This window comes from Chanodichthys erythropterus, chromosome 5 (genome assembly GCF_024489055.1).
Source record: "Chanodichthys erythropterus isolate Z2021 chromosome 5, ASM2448905v1, whole genome shotgun sequence".
Classification (NCBI taxonomy): Eukaryota; Metazoa; Chordata; class Actinopteri; order Cypriniformes; family Xenocyprididae; genus Chanodichthys; species Chanodichthys erythropterus.
Window position 1 is genome coordinate 34,580,203 of NC_090225.1, and position 24,755 is coordinate 34,604,957.

The following is a 24,755-nucleotide window of genomic DNA, read 5'->3' on the forward strand; positions in this document are numbered from 1 at the left end:
GGCGTGTGAACGCTCCATTCGCGCGTCAACGGCCGATTCACGCAGCGCTATACGCTTGATTCGCACCACAGGATTACTAGACGCGCGTTTAGCTTAACATGTAAATCTGAGTGTGGGCCGTAGTTAGACCTCCTCTCATTTTAAAGAGTTGTCATGTTGAGGCCTCTGCTCCTAGAGCTTGGCTAAGTGGAAGGGTAGTATGCTAAGTTGTTAGGCTTTCTGGGAGTCTCCTTGGCTACTGACATTAGTGTGGAGTGTTGCTAGGCTGCCTTTCATTTCAAGAGTTGTATTAAGGCCTCCACTTTTATATGTTAAATATTTTTTTATTTCTTGGGCTTCACTTTCTGACTTTCTCTGTGTCTTGGGATTTTTCCATTGTGCAGCTCATGTGCCTATCTAGACAAAACAACAAGTAGTAGTCCTTGGACACACTGACACTCTCACACGTAACCAGAAGTTGAAGACACACACACATTTACGCACATACATTTCTTATTTGTCATTATATTTTGTGAAATGCCATACATGGTAAGGTTTACATGGTAAGTCGTATGATTGGATGCTCAAGCCTTCTTGGAGATTGTTGTTTAACCTATGTCTATAAATATGACCCTTCTTCCTGAATAAATCTGAGAATGCTTTGTACCACACTTGATCTGTGTCTGCTTGGTCATTCTCCCGAGATCTCGCGCTGCTGCTGCCACACATCACAGGGGTTGAGGCGCCTGTTTCTTATCTCATGACTGGAATTACAAATATATTACCTATTATTGAGATTTTAATCTAACACAGAGCTTCGCGGGCCAATTAGCTTTGAACGATAGTCTCTCTGTGAGCCTCCTTGGATGCTGGCCTGAATAAGAGAACATAGTTAGGCTTCCTCTCTCCTGTTGAGGCCTATGTTCTTGAGAAGCTCCGGTCTATGATCATCTTGCTGGTGCAGGTGTGAGGATTCCGTTGAGTCTTTGTCTTAACTCAGCCAATAAGGCACTCATCCCTCCAGCATGATGGCGTGGGTATACCATTCCACATAGCACCCTCTAGGTAGGGAATGTCTCAGGTTATGTATGTAACCATGGTTCCTTGAGAAGGGGACCAAGACGCTGCATCCCTTTGCTTCAGGTATTCCTGCACGTCTCCTTCAGAGAAGAAGTGGATGACGTATTTCAAAGGTGCCTTTTTATACTCTCAGCCACAACAATTGTGACGTCATAAGCATATGTCAAGCTCATTGTTGTGTTTAATTATTAAAATAAAAGATTTGCAACTAATTATGAATATACAGTTCACATAACTTTCTTTCCCTAAAGATGCATCATGCTTAAAATAAGACCAAATTAACTTTAAAGTTCAAGTTCAAAGTTTTAGGCATCCAGTACATGGATACTGCAGTCAATGAATCATGCTATAAATTGCTAAAAAAACAAAACAAAAAAACAATACATCAGACACAAACAGGTTTATCTTACAGTTGCATTTGTTTATTTTTTTCTTTTTCTTTCTGACTTTATGGCTCAAATTTGTAGCCTTCAGGTTCAAAACAAAGAAGAAATTAACATATGTTGTGTTTTTTTTATAATAAAGGTTAATTAAGATTTCAAATACGGCATTAAAGATTGAAATAAATGAAGCAAGTTAATTAAGATAGCAAGAGAGATGTTATAATTTAGGTCCTAACAACATTTCACTGGCTCTGTACAATGACAATAATGTTGAATCTAATCTATTCTATATGGAACAACTTTTATGGTATTTTAAAGGACTTTTTTAGCAGTGTATATCATTGTCCACTTTATTTGTATGGAGAGCAGTTTGGACATCTATTGTGTTTCCTAGAAAAAAAAGAAAATCATAAAGGTCTCAAACACCATGAGGGTGAGCAATTGAAGATGAATGATGACATCTGTAGGTAAACTATGTAAAACCTAAACTATGCACTTTACCAAAACACCGTAACAGTTCAGACTATATGCTAATGTTCACTACTATCCTTTGGGGACAGTATCTCCCAGCATGCTGGCAATTTAATAATCAAAATGAAAGAAAAAAAAAAAGAAATGAAAAAAAATTGGCTGCTGCCCTACATGATGGAACCTAGCCATCCTAGCAGATATCACACCCCTTTTTCCCCATCTGTTGAGTATCCGTACAAGAAGGAAGGGCCTCTGCACTGTATAAGTGAGTGTTTACCAGCATGAGAGGGAACGGCCCCTGTGATGCCTTGTGTGTGTTTATCTAAGTGTACTTTATATGTCCTTAATCTGAAAAACAATGGATGCTAGGATTATAAAACATAATAGATGCTACTCAAAAGTTTAAATCAGTTAAGACTGGTGATAAACAAACATTAGCAATTTTTTTTGCCCCACAAAAAGAAAGAAAATGCAGCATAGAGATTATGAGAGAGAAAGGACATATTAAGAACATTCAAGGAATAAATTAGACATTTGGTTATTTCTTCAACTTGCTTGGATGTAGTTTGATTTAAATACTCTAAACAAATAAATTATTCTAAATATTTTAATATAAATAAATAAATACATTTTATAATAAATAAGTCGGTTAATGGACATGGAAATATTAAAGGCTCAATGAAGTTCCTTGAAACGTGCAGCATTATTCAATGTGTTGACATAATTTCCACTGGAACAGGAAGACAGGGCGGGACATATCGAACAACTCCCCTTTTTTGAAGTAACCAATAGTGTTTCGTTTATATCACAGCTCGGCCAGAGCCGTTGAGCTCGGTAAAACCGCAGTTTCCTCCTAATCTCTAATCCTTTCTCCTCCCAATCTCCTCCAAATTGCTTTAAAATATAGTATCCTGTGCAGACTTCATTCACCCCATTGGAAAGCATATTTACACTGTCTGAATTGCCCCCTGTCCCCTATATAGTGTACCGATTTTAGTCACCGCTTCAGCTTCTATTTCAAGTTCAAGTTCTTTTTATTGTCATTGTTTGACAACATTTGGGGGCGGGATGCTTCAGATTCTAGAGAGCATTTGATTGGACAGAAAATCTGATGTCATACAGTGTGACGATCAAAATCATTCATCCATATTGGCGGAAGTGAGAAACTGTAAGTATTGAATGCTCAGTTAAATATTCTTTATTTGTTAAGGTTTGTATTCAGTGCTTAATGCAGGTTGGCAAGGCATGTTAACTGCTGAGGACAAAAGTGGTTAGATTTCAACAAAGAAAGTTAATATGTATGTAGCAGGAAGCCATTTGTGTTTGGCACAGATCGGAAATGCTGTCCTCCCACAACAGCATCCTGAGCGCTGATGTACTGCAGGGGGGTAACAAGAAAAAAAAAAAAAAAAACGCTCTCCTTTTTGCTGTTTTAATGCAAAACAGGCCTTTACATGAACTTTTCCTCCGCTTAATCAAAATACGAAGGGACCTGCTGCAGCGACAAGATAGGAAACATCCTCTTTAATCAATACTCTTCCTGGCTGTCAGTGATTCCTCGTAAGAGAGGATGTAGCTCTAATTACAATTAATGATTGTAAAATAGTAGTGATTTGGATTTCAGCTGGAGTCCTCCTGCCCAACCCAGGCTCTGTTGGCATGTTAATCAATTGGTTTATTGTGAAAAGCAATTAGGGGCTGTTGGAAGCGGCTGTAGTCGACTCACGTTGCTTGCCGAAGCAGGCCAGCTGCCTCAAAACGAAGACGATGAAAAAGCACCTTCACCACAGGCTCAAAACCTGACAGTTCCTCTTATGAAGGAGGGTTCATTTCTTTCAACCGTGTGTGTGATTGGACAAACAGCGGGAGCTGTACTTCCTCTCTTTCGCTTATTCTCACTTCACTTTCTTGTCCTAAATTATTGTTATTTAATTTCATTACAAGGTTGATGGGCATGTCCTGCCAGAGGCAATTGGGTGGATTTGGAGGCAAACGGGGCGGCAGATCAACTAAACACTGCTGCCTGACGCACAGAGGGCTCTGCCAGACGGAAACAAGAAGTGACTTTAATTGTTTCTAAGTGCTCACAGGTGGCAATGTTTACCCACCTCGATCTGAATAGAAAACATCATGTTATTTGAACCTGCTTAAATAATCAACATGAGTTTCCCTGCTGGTTCAGGCTGATCTAGATGCTGATCTGACTGGTGAAGCTGATTGACAAAAAGTATTGCTTGTTAAGCTGGTTAACCCTATATAAAGCTCAATGTATTATATTTGATACATACATTCCTAAGGCCTCTAAATTATTAACATGATCAAAACTTTGCTGAAAAATCAGTTGTACACAATCTTCTACATGCCTTCTGTTGTCTGACTGATACTTCATACTTTTTTAGCAAGTAAAAGACCTTTGTAAATCATCCACCTTCAGGTCATGGTACACCTGTCTTTTTACTGTGAAATCTCTACTGATTTTTATCAAGTAAACGTAAGAATAACTTTTATATTGTTAGTAATATTTCAAGATGAACACGTAATAGACTGAACTGTTATGCCCAAAATTAAAACTACAGTGCTTTGATTATAAAAGCATTTTAATACCTTACTAAGACATTATTAGGAGATATAAAGTAACAACTGATATTTATTTGCAAGTAGTCTTTTATACTGTAATAAAAATCTAATTTTCATTACAAGCTATCAGAATTTAATTTTACCAAATTGCATATTTTTGCTCATTTGGGCCTCTGAATAAAACTGAGGTGTTTTTTATACTACACAAACTATATATACTCTTCTACTTAAAAAAAAGAAAAAAGAAATTCTACTATTTATAAACCATTTTTTAAAAAACAAATGATCAACTCTGCTTGGAGTATATGGTCCCTCTCTAAATAGTGTTAAACTTATGTGTGAAAGGGTTATTTTAATTTTAATTAAAATTAATTTAATTCAACATTTAATTTAATTTCCTCCCAACATCCATTTTCAAATAAAGTCATTGGGTGACAGAGTTGTTGTCAGCTCGTGCAGTGTGTATCCTCCTGTTGCTGATCATTTACGTAGTGTCATGTAGTGTGAACACCGCAACGCCTTCAAGACTCCACAGTAGTCATGTAGTCTGAACAGCACAGCAATCTGGCGATGTTTATAGCCCTGTAGTGTAAACTTGGCTTAAAGGTGATAGAGAGGATTTTTTCGTCGACTGAGAATCCAAAGACTGTTACTGAGTTTTTGAAATGAGCGCATGCGTAAGAACAACCCCCCTCCTTCACAGCTCACTTCAAAAGAACGCCTCCCAAAAATCGCGCACGAGTTTTGGAACACGAGTGTCGTGTTTTTCGGATTCATTATGTCGGACTCACCGCAGGTAACTCATAATCTGCAGTTGTTACTCGTGTCTCCGGACAAAAACATTGCATGCAGCGCCTGTGGAGTGTGGAAAGTTACTGGAGCGCACAGCCGCGCTCGTCTCTCACAAGGAACGTCACGGCAGTGATTGACAAGCCAGAGGGCCAATCGTTTACGCGATTGGCTGATGTTTTTAAGGCCCTACCTCGTGCACAGATGATGTATATTAATATTATTACTTTCAGTGCACCTAATAAATAGTCTTTTATCTGTTAGTAAAGACAGTTTCAAGTAATATTGCAAAAATGCTCTTTAGCACCTTTAAGGCAGGATTAGGTCTTCGTTCAATTAGGATATTTAAATATCTTTTATAAATGTAAACTTGGTAAAAAAAAAAAAAAAAAAAACCTTCTTGTTATCATAAGCATCTTAAGACTAAACGCACTAACATATTTTAAGATATGTCAATACAAGTTGTTTCAGTTAAAACAGCTCAAACACGCATTTTAGTCTAGGGCTAGCTTAAGCCTCTTCTGTGAAACTGAGGGTATATCTCTCAAGATCTCAGCAGAGGAGGATTATCTTTTCTTCAGTGATTCTGCTTATTAACAGCTGATGTTCATCACTAATGCTCATTCATCACTTAATTAATCGCTTAATTATCTCATTAACTTTAACTCTGCTTCAGTGTTACTTTAAAACATTCTGGCTGACCTCCCAGAGTTTCCATGACGACGCGTCATGGTTGTCACGTGACACACCGCGACACACTGTATGACAGATGTATTGCTTTTCTCATCATGTCATCAACTATCTGATACTCTGATTCTCAAATATGTGCAAGTGAGTATTTTGTCATTTAAAAACCTATACAATGACCTTGATCTTAATATATAATGTGAATTCATCCATTTGTCCTGAAATACATGTGGCCGGTGAACTGGGAGAACAATAGAGTGAGTGAGCTTTATAGTTACTTGCACAGTGTGTATCTGATATGAATAAACGTCGGCAAATTATATTTGAATGGATTTTTATTGCTGCTTCCATAGACATCAGTGTATATTTCATTGGCTGTTGGGTCACAACACAACAATCTCCAGAAATTTAGCATGATAGATATTTGTCTGGCATCAGCGAGGTGTGGGCGACGTGTCAGTGAGCCTCTTTGATGCGTCGTTGAGTAGTTCACACATAAAGATTGGCGAACGCTGATTACCAGCTGATTTTTCCCCGATCATAGCCCAACCTGCAAATTGGGCTTAAATCGGGCTTAAAATCCTGTAGTCTAAACTTGGCATTAGGCTAAGCCCTGTGTGTGAAACCGGGCCATAATATATTTTATCTTCAGGTGACTTCATTTAAGACTGTGGCTGAAGTCAGTTAAATTTCTTATGTTTCTCTTTTCTTCATTGATTCTGATTGTTAACAGCAGGTGTTCATCACTAACACTCAATCATCAATTAATTGCTTAATTATCTCACTAACTTTAACCCTGCTTCAGTGTTTCTTTAACACTATTCAGAGAAGGACCATATGCACTCCAAGCAGAGTTGGTTTAACTCTGGTGATTTTGCTGTGTATTGCAAAAATGCAAAAAAAAAAAAAAAAAAAAAGTAATCCATACAGCTTTTGATTTGCTGTCAATGACATTTTGTCACAAGAACAAATGATGTTTAAAATCACTGATGTGCATTGAGACCATTTTATTATTATTTTTTTTATATTCTTTTTGGAGTCTGACAGACATGGTTATGGAAACAACCTGCACAAAGTTTCTTCAGAACCTCTCCTTTTTTGAAAGGAAAAATAAATAAATAAATAAACGCTTATGGGTTTTGAACGACATGAGGGTGAAATAACAGCATGTTTGTTTTTGGGTGGACTTTAAGAAGGCTAATGGGGAAGCCAGCAAACCATTGTTCTTAGTAGGGAGCAATGCTCTGAGTTCAAAGAAATACTGAGAAATTGATGTTTTAATATTGCAGCCTTAAGTGAGAGCGTTTTAATCAAAAACATCCCACCGGTCACCAGCACACGTAACAGCATCCTGCATGATTCGACTGTGCAAAGTGGGAAGTTATGTCTGTATCACAGTGATTTCTATTGAACACAACAGGAGGCAACAGACCTGAGCGGCTGTGATAACTGGGAACAGTGATGCCCCCGTTGATGACAGAAGCAGTGCATAAGAAATATGACTGATAATCTGATTTCAGAGAAGACATGATGGATGAAAAGAGAGAGACTTCAAAAGTAGGATGAAAGTGTGATGATGAAAGGATGAAAGACCACACTGATGGACACCATAGTAGAATTTTCTATTCAATCAGGAAGTTCAGGCCTTAAAAAAAAAAAAAAAAAAAAGGAACAGTAATGGCCATTAGTTTATCACAACCTGGTAAAAGCAGAATTTAATAATTTGTGAGCCTGGACCACAAAACCAGTCATAAGTCTCACGGGTATATTTGTAGCAATAGCCAACAATACATTGTATGGGTCAAAATAATTGATTTTTTTAAATGACAAAAATCATTAGGATATTAAGTAAAGATCTTGTTCCATGAAGATATTTTGTAAATTTTCTACTGTAAATATATCAAAAATTTATTTTTGTAAGTAATATGCGTTTGCGTTTCTTGCTTTAAGAGCCAATAGTAACAGAAACCAAGTAGGTAGCACAATAATTCTTTTTGAATTCAAAATCAGAGACTTTACACATTCAGACCATGCCTTCAACATTCTCCAGTTGCATTATTTTCACCCTCTAATGAGTCTGCACAAATTGAGTTTACAAGAAAATCAGTGTACAGGTGATAATTGAAACATATGTAAATTTCTCATGGCGTTTTTGCTCACAACTTCATGAAAATTGCACAGATCATAGATCGTAAATCATTACATCACCATTTAAAGCAGATTCTTACAATTAAAATGAGCCCAAAAACAACATAACCCATTGTGATCACGGAGTGATGTAACATATTTGGCTAAAAGCCCCTGGTATATATCTATCTGGTATATAAGTCCCTTATAAACCAGAGTGTACCGCCCGCCGGCGCCACCTAGCATCGAAACAATTAATAATCATATTTCAAAAACTATACTGCCTTGAATAGGTGTCATTTGAAAACTTAAAGTCTGAACTGTACAATGCATGTAGACAATTAACAATTCAATTAACTGTAAGTGCTGAATTATTTCCTGATAAATAGAAAACAAATTTTTCATAATTTAACTAAAAACAAATGTATACATAAAATAAAAACATATGTAGATTTCAAGTGGCATTTTTAATAATAACTCCATGAAACATGCACAGATCATAGATCATTATAGATCAAAGCAGATTCTCATGATTAAAATGAGTCCAAAATCAACATAATCCCTTGCATTGATCACAGGATATTCCTCATGGAATAACGATTTTAAAAATGCCTATTAGGGGGCGTCAAGGGCTAAACAAAAAGGCTACCTTGGTTCCAAATGCTGTAACTTTTGATTACTTTATGCTATCCCCACAAAATTTGATCCAGATGCAGCTTACATGTAGGAGATAAATAAATAAAATAATTTTATCCTATCTTATTGCCTTCCTGAATTATTCCATGTGAAATAAGAAAGATATGTACAATTATAATAAAAATTATGTATATTTGTCTTTTCTCAGCAGTTTCTCAGCATGAAAATGTCCAATTGTAATATAATCAATGTTCTATCAAATGATACCTACCTTTTGATTCTCCTTGCTATAGTTTTGGAGTTATGAGTCTGTACTTTTGTGTGTCACTCAGAGAGAGAAAAAAACTAAACAAAAAATCCTTAAGGGTTTTAAAGGCGATTATCTCAATATTTCGATTTAATAATTGAATAGTTGCATCTCGACCAAATATATCCTAACAAACCATACATCAGTGGAAAGATTTGTCAGCTTTCATACGATGAATTTGACCCTTATGACTGGTTCTGTGTCCAGGGTCAGATTTCCTAATGATTTTATAATTCGAAGCTACAGTTTGAGGTAGACATTTTCATTCCAGAAAGTCGATATTCAATATCACAATACTGAAATCACGATACAAGATTATTGCGATACTACAAGATGTTTGGTAAAAAGTTAACAAATTAGCTGCTGATTAAAAGCTTGGACTTGGTGCTGGTAACTCAAGTCACAGGACAATGTTTATACCAGAATAAGGATATGCATGATTCTGAAGCTGAAAATACAGAAAAAAAAAAATAAAAATAGCCACATTTGGCATTATCAGGACCCACAAATATTCCCCCATTACATTGTCACGGATTGTGCTGGTATAACTCATGCAAACACAAAGATAAATACAAGGCAGTCTTTAATAAATCCACAGAGAGGAACGCAACACATCCAAACATAAACAAGACCCAACAATAATGAACAGAAACAAGGGAACTTAAATACGGCTCAGGACAAGAGTCCAGGAAATGAATTGAACAAAAAGTCCAGGGTGGTGCAGGTGGAGTTATCCAGTGAATGGCCCTGAGCAGAGACAGGCAGGTGGTGACCCAGGCCACAGCCAGAACTCCACGGTGGCATTGCTGGAGGGAGGAGCCATGGAGGATGGAGTCCAAACGGTACCATAGGGATGACTGGAAGCAACAGCAACGTAGGAGGTGGAGCCCACTGCGTAGCCAGAGAGCCAATGAAGTGCAGAAATAAGGCCTTGGTGAGGGATCCCAGTGAGGCCGAATGCCCGATGGGCCTTGCTGGAGAGGAGGGAGGAAGAAGCGCAGTTGCAGGAGCCAGGGTAACGGGTCGAGGTGGACCGGAGCATTCTGAGACTGAAGGTATAGCCACAGACTCCCTACGCCCAGGAGGAGGTGGCTCACAGCAGGCACGATGTATAACCATGCTACTGAGAGGAGGCGGTGTTGTAGCTGAGTGGCTGATGGGAGGCAGAGATGACTGGGTGGCAGGAGTGGCTGGGGACTGAAGAAGGGCTTGTAAGAGACAGAGAAAGACTGAGAAAACAAAGTCATTAGTAGTGGCTTGGAGAGGTGGTGGTAGAGGGAGGTAGGGCAGGGTCAGCAGGTCAGACGATAATGATGAGGATTCTCTCCAAACACTAAACAGTCCATTAAATCCAGCCAGGACTCACTCTCAGTCACGGGAGGGGCTCACTTCCATCCCCTCGTACTCCACGGCTCGCACACCTGGTCAGACATGGCTAGCTCAGGCTTGATCGCTCCTCTAGGCACGGGCTGAAACATCACAGCGAAGAAAGGCTCTTGATCTGCGGTGGGCTCAAACTGTCGCTCCTCGCAGCGGGATCATCTCTGGTCGGGCACTGGGCTAGGAGTGGGGCTGGTATCATCATCCAGTGGTCCGACGGTTAGCGCAGAGCCACAGGATACCAGCACCCACGCCACATAATCAGCGAAGCTCCCTCGAGGTCCCTCCATGGACAACTGCAGCTTGGTGGCAGTGTTCAGGCCGGCATGTAGGAACGAGCATAAGCAGTTGTCTAGGTAGATGGTGAGATGGGCTAGGAACAAGAAATTGAAGGATCGTCCATGGTGAAAAAGGTGATTCCAAAAAACAGGAAAAAAAAAAAAAAAAAAAAACTAAACAAAAAAACACGAGAAACTCAATTTAATGTGCATCACATCTAGGTCGAGTCTTCTGTCACGGATTGTGCTGGTATAACTCCCGCAAATACAAGGTAGTCTTTAATAAATCCACAGAGAGAGAGGAACGTAACACACATCTAAACATAAAGAAGACCCAACAACAATGAACAGAAACAAGGGAACTTAAATACAGGTGCAAATGAAGGTGATTTACGATGCACAGCTGATGAAGACTCAACTCAGAAACCATGACAACAAACAAGGAAGGGAAAACAGTGCAAATGAAAACAGAGTCCAAACAGAGGTGACTGTGACAATTACTATACATTATATACAGTATAGTAGTTCAATGTAGTACTGACACTAAAACTCTCAAACTTTTCATTTTGTGTGAACTATACACAATACATATTGTCACTATTTATTTAGCATTGTACTCTTGTGATATGACCGACCAAAACGCATCTTAATACCAGGTGTAAACAGGGCCCAAGAGACTGCTCTTTTGATAGCCAATAGAGTTAAAGTTATCATTAAGAGTTATCATTAATTTTTTAAGCATCTGTTTAATTTTTGTTTCGTTATTGTTTCATTTTTGTATTACAATATATGTGACACGATTGTTAAACCTTTATCGAAAACAGTTGTGCTGCTTAAGAATATTGTGGAAACCGTTGTATGTTTCTTTTTTCTTTCTTTTTTTCAAGATTATTTGATGAGTAAAAGTTCAAGATTAAAAGTTCAGTTTTCTGCTTTCTCCTGAGAAAACGACCCTAGTAATTTTACATGTGCCTCCTTTAGAGCTTCAGAAGATGTTTTAATAACAATGCCACAATCTGTGCTTAGATTTGTCAAAATGTGATGTGCAGAATCTAAAGTAAGAAATTAAATTTTATTCATTTGTTTATAGTCTCATTTGTCTGTTTCTTCTAGGGAATGTTAGTAGGAACATCTGAGATAAAATTGACGCTTAAAAAATTACTGATAACTCTTAATGATAACTTTTACACTATTGGCTATCAGAGAGCAGTCTCTTGGGCCCTGTTTACACCTGGTTTACACCTCTACTCTCCACCTAGTGACCTAAAGGCAGGAACACACCAAGCGGACGGTCGGCCGTCAGGCAGTTTTTCTTCGTCGGCTGACTAAGATTCCTCGTGTGTTTCGCACCGTCGGCTGAAGTTGGTCCTCGTCGGCTTTGTTTCGGCCGATTCGACATGTTGAATCGGCGTTGGACCTCGTCGGGCCATATGATCATTATGATTGGCTGTTCAGCTACTGCCACCTGCTGTTTCGGAAAGGCATTTCATATCACGCAGGTGCAGAACTGCTTGGCCGTCGGCTGTTTAGCGTCGGTATGGTGTGGCAGGGCAACTTTGGACACAGATGCTGCCGACGTGAGCCAACCCCGCAGTCTGCTTTCGTCGCCACTAGTTCATCGGCGTCGGCTTGGTGTGTTCTGGCCTTAACACGTAAACATTATGGGAAGCACTCTAGCTAGATAGGATTTAAACTTTAGCTGTGTCTCATTCCAAAGGCTGCGCCCTTTTGGAGGTCGCATTCGAAGGTTGCATACGTCATTGAGGCTGTATCATTTCAGAAAAGTAAGTAGGACTCTCCTTGGAATGCGTCCTTCTTTCACAGGAATTCGGAGGATGCATGAGGTGTATCCTTCGCTGCTGCAGATAGCCCACAATTCTTTGCATCGCTGTTAACAACCGTCATTTATTTGAAAAAAATAAATAAATAAATGGCGCCGTCGACAAATGTACAAGCGAAGATGTGTTTAAATGTAAGTAGTTTCAAGCTTGTTTTTGTTTAAAACTTTGTTCTTCCTAATATCCTCCTCCTTTGTCTCTGTAACAGATATCTGTTGTACATAAGCCAGCTCCTCAAGCATTAACCAAAATAAAACAAGTAAATACATTTCCTTTTCAAATTACATACAAATGTATTAATAATTTTCATTCATTTGCTGAGAGCGCAACGGCTGCTGTGAGTGCATTGGCACAGCAACGATATACTTCCTGTTTCCTTTCCTGCCTGTGTGTCTTACAAAGGATGTCTCGTTTAATTCTGACTAAGGACACTCCATATACCGCATCCTTCACAGGATTCATCCTTTTGAGGACGCAGCCTTCGAAATTAAATGAAATCAGACACAGCATTTGTCAGCTGAAGACCTAAGTTTCATTTGAAGAAGAAAAATGTACCAAGCACAATGCTCTCTCACCATCCCTTATTTCTAACACGCACTCATCGAGTTCGACGTAGTCTTGCAGCTATGAGAGCGGAAACGAAAACTCCTGCTCTTTGTATGTTTTTTCATAATATCCTTTTGTATTCATATGTAAATTGAGCAAGCCTATTTTTCAACCATTAGATCGAAAGATCTGAAAAAGCCCATGCATTTACCCGGCCATAAACCCCTCCCCTCAAATAAATCAGGACAGAAGTGGTTATAAGAGGACAAAAGAGACAGATTAAAACACCAAGTGTAAATGAGAAAGTGTCTTCCTCGTGATCTGATCACCAAAACGCATCTTAATACCAGGTGTAAACTTGGAGGGATGTGAAGGAATCATTTAGGACAGAAAATTCACACTGACTTGTTTTGGTGTTTGGAGCCCTGGAGATGTGCATGATACTGCTCGATGGAGTTCAGGACCACTTTGCAAACGCTGCATGAGTAACTCCGGCGCAGACCTGCAACACAAAGCAAAAAAAAAAAAAAAAAAACAGATTTCAACTTGAAAGCAGAACGGAAACATGTCCCTGCTGAAACACTCTTAAAATTGTTTTGTCCTTTTTCTCATTCTCTTTTGAGCATTATTGATTGCTTTTTGTTTTTAAGATTGCCTTAGCTGACAAAGAACACATAAATCTATATTTAATCCCTGTTGTTTTGCTTCTCTTGAACTGACGACGGTTTTGTTTGAAGACTCCATTCTGTGTGTCAGATGAAAATGCACCAGCTTCTAATATGGCATCTCATTCTGCAGTCTTCATGGAATCAGAAGTATTAGCGATTTTAGCTTGCTTTTGCCTTGATGGCCTTTTGATTTGGGGGGTTACGGTCTTTTAGAGTGGAGGGGCGCCAAGTGCATCAGTCGGGAGGGAGTGAAGCAGATGTGAGCTAATTAAAGGCTTTGCAGGTGGTACCACAAATAACGAACAACGTCAGACCAAAAATAGACGGATGTGAAGAACAGGAGAAAGATGTAGAACAGAAATGCATAGAGGCTCATTCATTACATGTGGAGAGACCATGTGTGCTCTTTCTGGGCAATATTTCTCTCAGACATCTGCAGAGTTATTTTTGATGACAGTATTGTCTGTTCCTCGATCTGTTCAAACATAGGCTTTTCACACCCTTCACATTATATCGCTGTCACACCACAAGCTCTAAAAACAGAACTTGTTCTCAGTTCAGGTAAGGTGATTACATACATGTGTAAAAATATATATAATTAGTATATTAATTAGTCAAGCTTCCTTATTTTTGAATCCATTTTCTGCATTGGTACATAGTACTTGTATGGTTATGTTTTCGATGAGCTGCATAATATAAAGCTCTGAATGCATACTTGTGACTGAAAATGTTATTGTTTAGTAATGTGGAATGTTGCTACGTTGCTTGGAAACTGTAAACAGCTTAGAGTGAGACATATTTTGGCAACAATATTAACAGTATCCATGCAGCATTATAGTAGACCTATTCACATTGTCACAGCACTGTAAAGCTGCATGAAAAGTTTTGTGCTGAGTCAATTTTTACTCAGGAACAATAATGTTGAAAATTCACTGTAAACAGATTTATCAACACAACTGATATAATTATTTTAAAAAGTTGCATGGTTTGAAAAAAAAAAAAAGACTTCTGTCAGGCTTTAATTTGTGATCTTACCATTTTAAGGGGACTAGAACACCTCTTAAATATGGTAAAAACACTGTAATGCTCAGCCTCTCATCTGTTATTTCTTTATTCGGTACTCTGCAAATTCATAAGACACCAATTTCCAACAATTTGCTTCCATCAGTGTCTGAAACAGGGTAATTACAAAAGAAGACTAGTCAAATGAATAGTTGTCCTTACTCTTTAGTCTTACCAGGTGTGAGGAAATTCTGAGAAAAATGCTGAGTGCTCTCCTAGCTTTGATACCTGCTTTAATCTTTGATGAATTATGCCATTTAAAGTGGCTTTATCAAGAGCATCTAGACTTTATTCACATTTTTTTATTGCCAGTGTTTTGTCAGCGTATTGATTTTCCTCCATATTAGCTTAAGGACAAAACATTATGACTTCCAGTAGCGTTTTAGTACTTTCTTTTAAAATATGAAAGGGATAGTTCACCCAAAAATTATAATTACCCCATGATTTACTCACCCTCAAGCCATCCTGGGTGTATATGACTTTCTTCTTTCAGATTAATACAATCAGAGTTATATTAAATAATGTCCTAGCTCTCCCAAACTTATAATGGCAGTACGGATGAGATTTTAAAGCCCAAAAAGTGCAACCATCCATCATAAAAGATATCCACACGGCTCTGGAGGGTTAATAAAGGCCTTCTAAAGTGAAGCGATGCATTTGTGTAAGAAAAATATCCATATTTAAAACTTTAAAAACAAAAACAATTCCAACAGATGGCCGTACACAACAATTTACGTCGAAAGAGTGAACGCTAACCTTACACATGACGAATTGACGAATATGGAAGTGCAGAGGAGAGAGCAAAATAAAACACCGGTCACGAATTAGAAGTCTAAAACTTCTTACAGAGAAATGTCAGAGGTTTTCGATATAAGAGAAGAGGAGCTTGAGTTTGTTGCACAGCCCTATTTGAAAAGGGGTTACTCTTTTGGCTCAAGTCGTCGTGCATACGGCCGTCTGCCAAGCCAGTTGTTTAAGTTTTAAATATGGATATTTTTCTTGCACAAATGCATCACTTTGTTTCAGAAGGCTTTTATTAACCCCCCAGAGCAGTGTGGATATCTTTTATAATGGAAGGTTGCACTTTTTGGGCTTCCAATCTCATCCTCTATTCACTGCCATTATAAAGCTAGGAAGAGCCAGGACATTATTTAATATAACTCCGATCATATTCATCTGAAATAACAAAATCATATACACCTAGGATGGCTTGAGGGTGAGGAAATCATGCGGTCATTTTAATTTTTGGGTGAACTATCCCTTTGATTTTGGAATTTGGTCTTTACTTCCTAATCACTGAAATACACACACACACACACACACACAATTTGTGAATTGGGGGACATTCTATAGGTGTAAGGGCTTTTATACTGTACAAACCGTATTTTCTATCACCCTACACTACTACTACACCTAAACCTACCCATCACAAAAAACTGTGCACATTTTTACTTTCTCAAAAAAACTCATTCTGTATGATTTATAAGCCTTTTGAAAAATGGGGACATGGGGTAATGCCCTCACAAGTCACCCACTCCTTGTAATACCTATGTCATACCCATGTCATTATCCAAATTTGTGTCCTGATGTCACAAAAACGCGCGCGCGCACACACACACACACACACACACACACACACACACACACACACACACACACACACACACACACACACACACACACACACACACACACACACACACACACACACACACACACACATTCTAATGAAGCTTTCTGGATGCTTTCTGTGAGTTGAGAGTGATGTGATGCATGTTCACAGACAGCTTGTGGTGTCAGTACACCAAACATATGGTGACAGCAAATATGTGTAATGAATCCAAAACACTATTCATAGCAAGCTATTAATAAGACTAGGATGTATGGCATGACTGAGAAATATTGCAATACAAATTTAACTGACCTTATAAAACACACTTTACAGGCTTCTTTAGTCTGAGAACCATTTATGTTTCTGCCAAACTCTTGCTACTTTACTATGTCTTTTAATTAAGAATTAGCATTTAACTGAAAATTGAAGATATTCTGGATATTCTATCAGTAGCTGAAGACTACACTGGGGCAATCTTCTTTCACTGATTAAAAATGTAAAACTTGGCCTTCAGACTTCATAAGTAGCTTTACAGAATGTTTGTTTCTGTTAAAAAGCTCTGTGTGATGGGATTTTCTTTCATAGGACCCCTCATGACCTCTTAGTGTGGTACTCATAAACAAGCCTTGGAAGACACTGTGGTGGCTTCTAATCCCAGTTAATTAAACTGACTGAGATGCCAAAAGAACCACTGAGAAAGACAGACAGAAAGAGCGAGAGAGAGAGAGAGAGAGAGGGAGAGGGAGATGTGGCTCAGGGTATGAGATGAATGTTTACTAGAAGAAGATTAAAGTTTGCTCCTAACTGCTGGCTTGTGGGAAAAGAGGTCACACTTATTTCCAACAATAGGCCATCAATCAGTTTCTCTTCTCTTGCCCAGGAAATTGCTACCAAATAGATGAGGCACTCGGAAAATTCCACTAAATTATTAAACGTGCCAAATTAGACAGAAAGAAAGACTTGATAACTAGTGCTATTTTACTCTGGATTTGAGTATTAAATTAGAACTAAGCCAAAAATGTGACTCTCTTTCATTAAAAATAAGAACATTTTGAAAAGTAGGTCAGAAAATCCGTAAATATGATCTGCATTGCATGCAAGAGTATTATCATTAGTTAAGCTGAACTGTGATGAAGTCTGAATAATTCCCTGCTGGAAATAACTGCTTATATTGTAACAGTTGCTGGTCTTAGTTGGTCTTTCAGCCTGGTTAGTCCTGGGAAATGAACACCGTGTCCTAACTACATTCCATGCGATAAGATTCCAGCGACAAGCAAGCAATAAAATCAATCAAAAACCACATCCACAGAGAAGAGAGTGTGGGCAGGCTCTCTTGGCAAGAGCAAAGCAGACAAGATGAAATGGGTAAGTACATAGTAAAATTCATAAATATTACACAATTTAAACATTATTTAGAGTACATACGGAATGACTGAAGCAATCTTTGTCATAGCATACACTGAGTTGACTTGTGCCCATTTATTTATTTTCAAGATCTGAGGTGAATTAGCCAGTGTTGTTTTCATTACAGATAAAAAGCTGGGAACACAGAATGATATTCAATCTCATATGAGACGCTTTTAACATTAAATAAAGCACATAAAAAGCACCTGATATTATCATTGCCGTTGCTGTTCCAGCCGCGACGTCGCGGAGAAATAGAAACCGTTCTTAAAATAGAATCGGCGCGACTGGTTAGGACAAAAAATCCGATTAACATGGAAAAGATACTTTTTATTGCGTGTCGCGGCGTCCAGTCGGTTAGGACACGGTGTAAGGCCTAAATAAATCCGTGATGAAAACAAGTTATGACAGCCACTGTGTAAATGATTAGATATTTCAACAACGAATTGGAGAAACAGTGTAATGTACATGCTTACAATACATCCATTTTTTTATTATTATTTGAGTGTCATGTCTTTCACAAAAATATTAAGCAGCAATATTTTCAACACTGGGAATAAGAAATGTTTCTTGAGCAGCAAATTGGTAAATTAGAATTAACTTTAATTATGTATTTATTTATTTTATTTTTTGGAGGATTCATATCTCTCTATATTCATTAAACCCTATTTCATTAATTCATTGGGTCATAATGAATAGCTGCACTCAATTCTATAACTCTATCATTATTTTTAAAGGAACACTCCACTTTTTTTGAAAATAGGCTAATTTTCCAACTCCCCTAGAGTTAAACAGTTGAGTTTTACGCTTTTAGAATCCATTCAGCCGATCTCCGGGTCTGGCGGTACCACTTTTAGCATTGCTTAGCATAGTTCATTGAATCTGATTAGACCGTTAGCATCACGCTTAAAAATGACCAAAGAGTTTTGATATTTTTCCTATTTAAAACTTGACTCTTCTGTAGTTAAATCATGTACTAAGACCGACGGAAAATAAAAAGTTGTGAGACGCTGCGTAATATCATTGCACTGCTGCAGCCATGGAACGGCAGCAAAGTTCCTTGATTATTACGCCTGAATGAGAGTATAGTTCCTAGCCATATCAGCCTAGAAAATCGCAACTTTTTATTTTCCGTCGGTCTTAGTACACGATTTAACTACAGAAGAGTCAAGTTTTAAATAGGAAAAATATTAAAACTCTTTGGTGATTTTTAAGCGCGATGCTAACGGTCTAATCAGATTCAATGAACTATGCTAAGCTATGCTAAAAGTGGTACCGCCAGAACCGGAGATCGGCTGAATGGATTCGAAAACGGTAAAACTCAACTGTTTAACTCTAGGGGAGTTGGAAAATTAGCCTATTTTCAAAAAAAGTGGAGTGTTCTTTTAAGCACAGAAGTTCTCTTATATGGTCACAACAATAATAATCCAGTTTGAATGCCAATTTTAATCCTGCCTGTCAAGATGGATTTGAAGGTACAGGAAGATGCTGGTTCGTCCTTGGCTTTTTACAGATTCTGTGAAGCACAAACTGCTCTTGCAATTTTAAGCAGGGCAAATCGCTGCACTTTCAATATCTCCGTTCACGAAATGGCAGGAGGCTCTCCAGCACCGAGCTGGTATTTACATCCTAAAGCTTGTCACTCTCCCTGATTTTTTGTTTAGGGGGAAATGAAATCCTGCTTGCAGCAGGAGAGGGCTGTGCTGCACACCAATTTTCTCAGCAACAAAATTTAGCCTCAGTTGGAAGGCAATTACATCTGAAGTGTTCTCCACGAAAATAGCCAAGAGTCTGGGCTGGGATCCGCTAGCAGTCACCTCTCAGATGAGCCCTACCAATGGCTTCCTGTACCTGATGAGAAGCTCGATGGATAATGAATAGCTACATGTCAGTGAAAACTGTTCTGTTGCATTCCCTCCAATTATCTTTTCCTTTTAAAAATGGGACATGTGTGTTCGTCTGTATGTTGCATGTACCATGCAGTTTGTGTGCAGGCTGCCAATGAGGATGATGAATGACAGAGGACAGGATGAAAGAAGTCTTGACAGCTCCCTGAGGGACGACCAAACCAAAGCTGAGTAGGTCGAGACGCTCAGGACTCTGGCTACGAGGCTGGGCTGGGCAGTGTTAAATACTCTGTCTTGCAAAACCTATCCTAATTGAACCCCAAAGCGAGTCTGTCCTTATTTACTCACCCTGATGATGTATATTTTCTAGTGGAATCTTTTCCATACACTGACAGTTTACATATCTGCACCAAAAGTTTTTGAGGGTTGTCTACACTGAACACATCAAAGTAAACAATATAAATGAATGGCATACTAATACTAGTTAATGAACAATAAACTGGGTTAAGAGAATGTATTTTAACATACTTCAACTTTAATTAACAGCATCTATACAGAGATGTGATGCTTGTGAGTGAGGAGCTGTTTGATGAGAGGCTTTTGTAATCAACAGCATTTCTGCTGATATTTCAATAGACATGACATTCAAAGTGAAAAGCTCCTGACAAGGGCATCCTGCTGGGGCATGGTTAGGGAAAATTATAATCTCTTATGCAGAATGCAAACGTAAATGTACCATTTTTGTTTTTTGTTGCCTTAAGGCTTGACAAAAACTACTAAGAACTGCAGATTCCACAACACTAAACACTTTGTACTTGTCAACACTAGGAGCGGCGCAACAAGTGTGTCCCCCCAAGACCTTTTAAATGCATGACTTTATGATGGACTCTTAAGGCAGGATTGTTAACAGCAGTTAAAAATAAAGCATGGCTTCTTGGCTTGTTTATTCTCTGCATTGTGATTTGTGTGTTTCTATCTCTGGTAATGCAGAATAAAGGTAATCTCAATTACCTGCTGAGTCTTGGCAGCACATGTTCTTTTTGGACAATACTCTTCACTGTGACTGATGTCTCATGAGCCTGAATCTCTGATTACCCTTGGACTGATCAGTTTGCTGGTATTTAAGGGAACATTAGGACAGTTCTTCCCTCACACATTGGTTAATCCTTCTTAATACCTTTTTTTTTTTTTTTTTTTCCCCTTAAAGGAATAGTTCACTGCAAAAAGCCCCATAAAACTAGTCCATGTTCTTGAATGTCATAATTATGATATGGTAAGATTAAACAACATACAGTGCTACAGTGAGGATAAACAATGAACAACGACTTTAAAAACTTAGAGTACATGAGTGGTCTGGACCATTTTTATGAGACTTTTATAGTGATTTTATGGAAATAACATACAGTGAGTCTCAAACACGGTGAGTCTTGTTGTTTCCTCCTTCTTATATAAATCTCATATGTTTAAAATATCTCAGAAGAACAGGCGAATCTCAACATAACACCATAACACTGTTACGTAACAGTCGGGGTGTACGCCCCCAATATTTGCATATGCCAGCTCATGTTCAAGCATTAGACAAGGGCAGGACGTCTGGATGTGCACAGCTGAATGATCAGACTAGGTAAGCAAGCAAGGACAATAGTGAAAAATGGCAGATCGAGCAATAATAACTGACATGATCCATGATAACATGATATTTTTAGTGATATTTGTAAATTGTCTTTCTAAATGTTTCGTTAGCGTGTTGCTAATGTACTGTTAAATGTGGTTAAAGTTACCATTGTTTCTTACTGTATTCACAGAGACAAGACTGTCATTATTTTCATTTTTTAAACACTTGCAGTCTGTATAATTCATAAACACAACTTCATTCTTTATAAATCTCTCCAACAGTGTGTAATGTTAGCTTTAGCTATGGAGCACTATCAAACTCATTCAGAATCAAATGTAAACATCCAAATAAATACCATACTTACACAATTAGACATTCTGCATGACAAACACTTTGTAAAGAACAATTTTGAGGGTTATATTATCTGTGTGAACTTTGTTTATGCACTGTTTAAGGCAAGCGCGAGCTCCGGGGGCTGGGAGCGTGAGCATTTAAAGGGGTCGCAGCCTAAATCGGCTCATATTTAATGATGCCCCAAAATAGGCAGTTAAAAAAAAAATAATAAAAAAAATCTATGGGGTATTTTGAGCTGAAACTTCACAGACACATTCAGGGGACCCAGAATTGAAAATGTCAATATTTACTCATTCATGATCACGTTCCAACCTGTATGACTTTTTTCCCCGTCTGAAATACTAATATACTAATACTAATAAATACTGAAATATTTTGAAAGTCAATGGGATCCAAACAACATTGTGTATATATATATATATATATATATATATATATATATATATATATATATATATGTCAAGATGCCAATCATCTTGATCAGCCAATCAGTGTTTTCATGACATGTTATGGACAAAAAAAAAAATATCAAAATGTCTTCTTTTATATTCCACAGAAATTATGTAAATGATGACAGAATTTTAATTTTTCTTTAATTTTCATGGTTATGCAGTAAGATTGTCACTGGATATGTCTTTAAACAACTACTGAACAAAAGAAGCCCGAATTAGACTGACTTGTTCATTTCAGTATAGCAGGCAAATCAAAATCAAAGCGCTTTGAGTTTTAGTTCCTAAAGACAAGTGACAAGCCTTTTGCTAATTTGCCTTGGGGAAAGTAACTCTCAAGTCTTACGGATCTAGTTCTTGAGATGTATCCGAAGGCGATACTCCACTCGACCTTGTTGAAACCCCTGAGCAACCACTGCGATATGACTCAGTTCATTTGAACTGACTTATGGGATCTGTCAAGATACCTGTATCACATACTGTATGACTAACATGTCTAGTTATTGCATCAATGTGAAATATGCATTTGAAGAACACAAAGTCACTGACAGGATTCAATTGTGGGAAACAGAGGAAGGGGAGGTACTCACATAGTATGTGATGCATGTAAGAAACGTGTGCTACAAAATGCATGGATTCTGAATTGCATCCTTGTAGCTAGCCTTTCTTTTGAACTTTCTATTCCTCAAATAGTCCTGAAAAAATGTGTCACGGTTTCCTCAAACGTATTAAGCAACACAACTGTTTTCAACGTTTATAATAAGAAATGTTTCTTAAGCATTTTGTCTGCTTTGTCATCATGGCTCAGTATAGTTGTTAGTGAAGTGTATTCTTGTGGAATCATCAGTTGATTATATAACACAATTACATTTAGTTCACATAATTTCCTGTGTCTTCAAAATGTGATTAGTCGCATGACATTTAAACCTCTGGTAATTGAAGACTGACCTGTACTTTCATTGGCATCTAGACTGCCAGCCAGCTGCTCCAGCAGTCGTGACCGTGCTGCGTTTCTCTTGTGCTTCTTCCCTTCATAGTGTTGCTGTGCCATTAGTGGGTTGTTGAACCAGGCGCCACACAAGCAGCAGTACTTGCCCGCCTCTCCGTGATTGGTCAGCGGCTGCCACGAGGGAGGGGGAGGGTCTGTGGTCTGAGGGGTGGGCGGGGCCGACTCTGCACAGAACAGAATTTTCATTCACCATATATAAATTTCCATCAATATAGCCTTTATGAGCTAAAGCAAACAATACAGATTCTGTTGAGTGCAGCTGAAACTACATTGCTGTCAAACACACTGATGGCTCCAAGCCTAATCTACGCAGGTCAATAGAGGGTCAGCACATGTGGAGATGAAAATTCACCCCTGAGATAGGTTAGCTTCCTCCATCTTATGAGGAAAAAGCAAGCGAATGGATTGATCTTCCAGGTGACACTCTCAAAGACACCATGGGAATTGTTACCATGGTTACTAACCCCAAATAGCCACAGGACATGACATTGCCGCAGGTTAGAATGAGCTAAACACACTATGATTGTTTACTGCACTTTTAAATCCAAAAGATGCTGAAAACCCTGTAAAGTAAATTTTTTGTTCAGTAACTTTTTACAGTACTTTTTATTTGTCATTTAGTTCATTGTATTGATAAAAGAACCATGAACAATTCTGCTAAATGTCTCACTTTTGAGTTCAAATGGAAGAAATGAGCATAAAAGGGGCCTTAGAAGGACAACTCTAACCCTTTACAAACATACAATCTATCAATATAGCAGAGAATATGCAACAGAATCCCAGTCTTTCTTCCAAATGTAATGAGTGAGCATTTCCAGAGAGGTTGCTTTTTCTTAAAAGGAAAGTTCACTCAAAAATAATAAGTTCTGTCATTATTTACTCACCTTCATGTTGTTCCAACCCTGCATGACTAACATTCTCCTGTTGATTTTTTTAGGAATGTTGATAACCAAACAATTTCGGTGAACACTGACTTCCATTGTATGGACTCTGAGACACAATGCAACATCAGAGCTGCTGTATAGATAAACAAACCAAATTAATAACTAATGATTTTTTACAATAGAATGAATCAGTACTGAACTTACTTAAGATGGACAATGACATTATTTTCTTCTAGAGCTGCTGTGCAGCCACAATTATTTTCCTGTTATCACTTTGACACAATCTGCATTGTAAAAAGCACTATATTAATAAAGTTGACTTGATATTTCTCAAAGTATCTTCTTTTATGTTTCAGAAGTAAGTCGTACAGGTTTGGAATGACGTGAAGGTGAGTAAATGACAGAATTATTCCTTTAACTCTCATTGTAGGCCCCTTGTAGTAAAATTTAAACAGCTATTTAAAGTAATGCTTTTAGTTTAAAAGTACTTATAAATAAAGTTTCATAGCAACAATGCTTTGAATTTACCAGCATGCACACAACATGACACCATCTATCTATCTATCTATGAAGAATATTGCCAAATTTTGATCAAAACAGATGGCAATGGTGCCATGTTGTGTGTATAAATATATATAATCCACACATATGTGGGTCTCTGATGGTTAATCTCAAATTGGACACTGGTTGCTAGGAAGTTGTTCATTTAATTTAGTTGATTTGTCATACTGTAGCAACCAAGAACACGTACAGTAACTACACCTCTCTGTTCT

At 38.1% G+C, this 24,755-nt stretch overlaps 1 protein-coding gene across 1 annotated transcript in view; it reads right to left on the reverse strand.

The window, feature by feature from the left end:
* Window positions 1-24,755, reverse strand: part of zgc:171482 (zinc finger protein) — a 135,361-nt gene that overhangs the window by 28,694 nt on the left and 81,912 nt on the right. The window contains exons 5-6 of the mRNA XM_067385523.1: window positions 23,038-23,262; window positions 13,484-13,580 (exon numbers count right to left, since the gene is read on the reverse strand). Of these exons, the coding sequence (XP_067241624.1) occupies window positions 13,484-13,580; window positions 23,038-23,262 (322 nt within the window). The remainder of the gene's footprint in view (window positions 1-13,483; window positions 13,581-23,037; window positions 23,263-24,755) is intronic.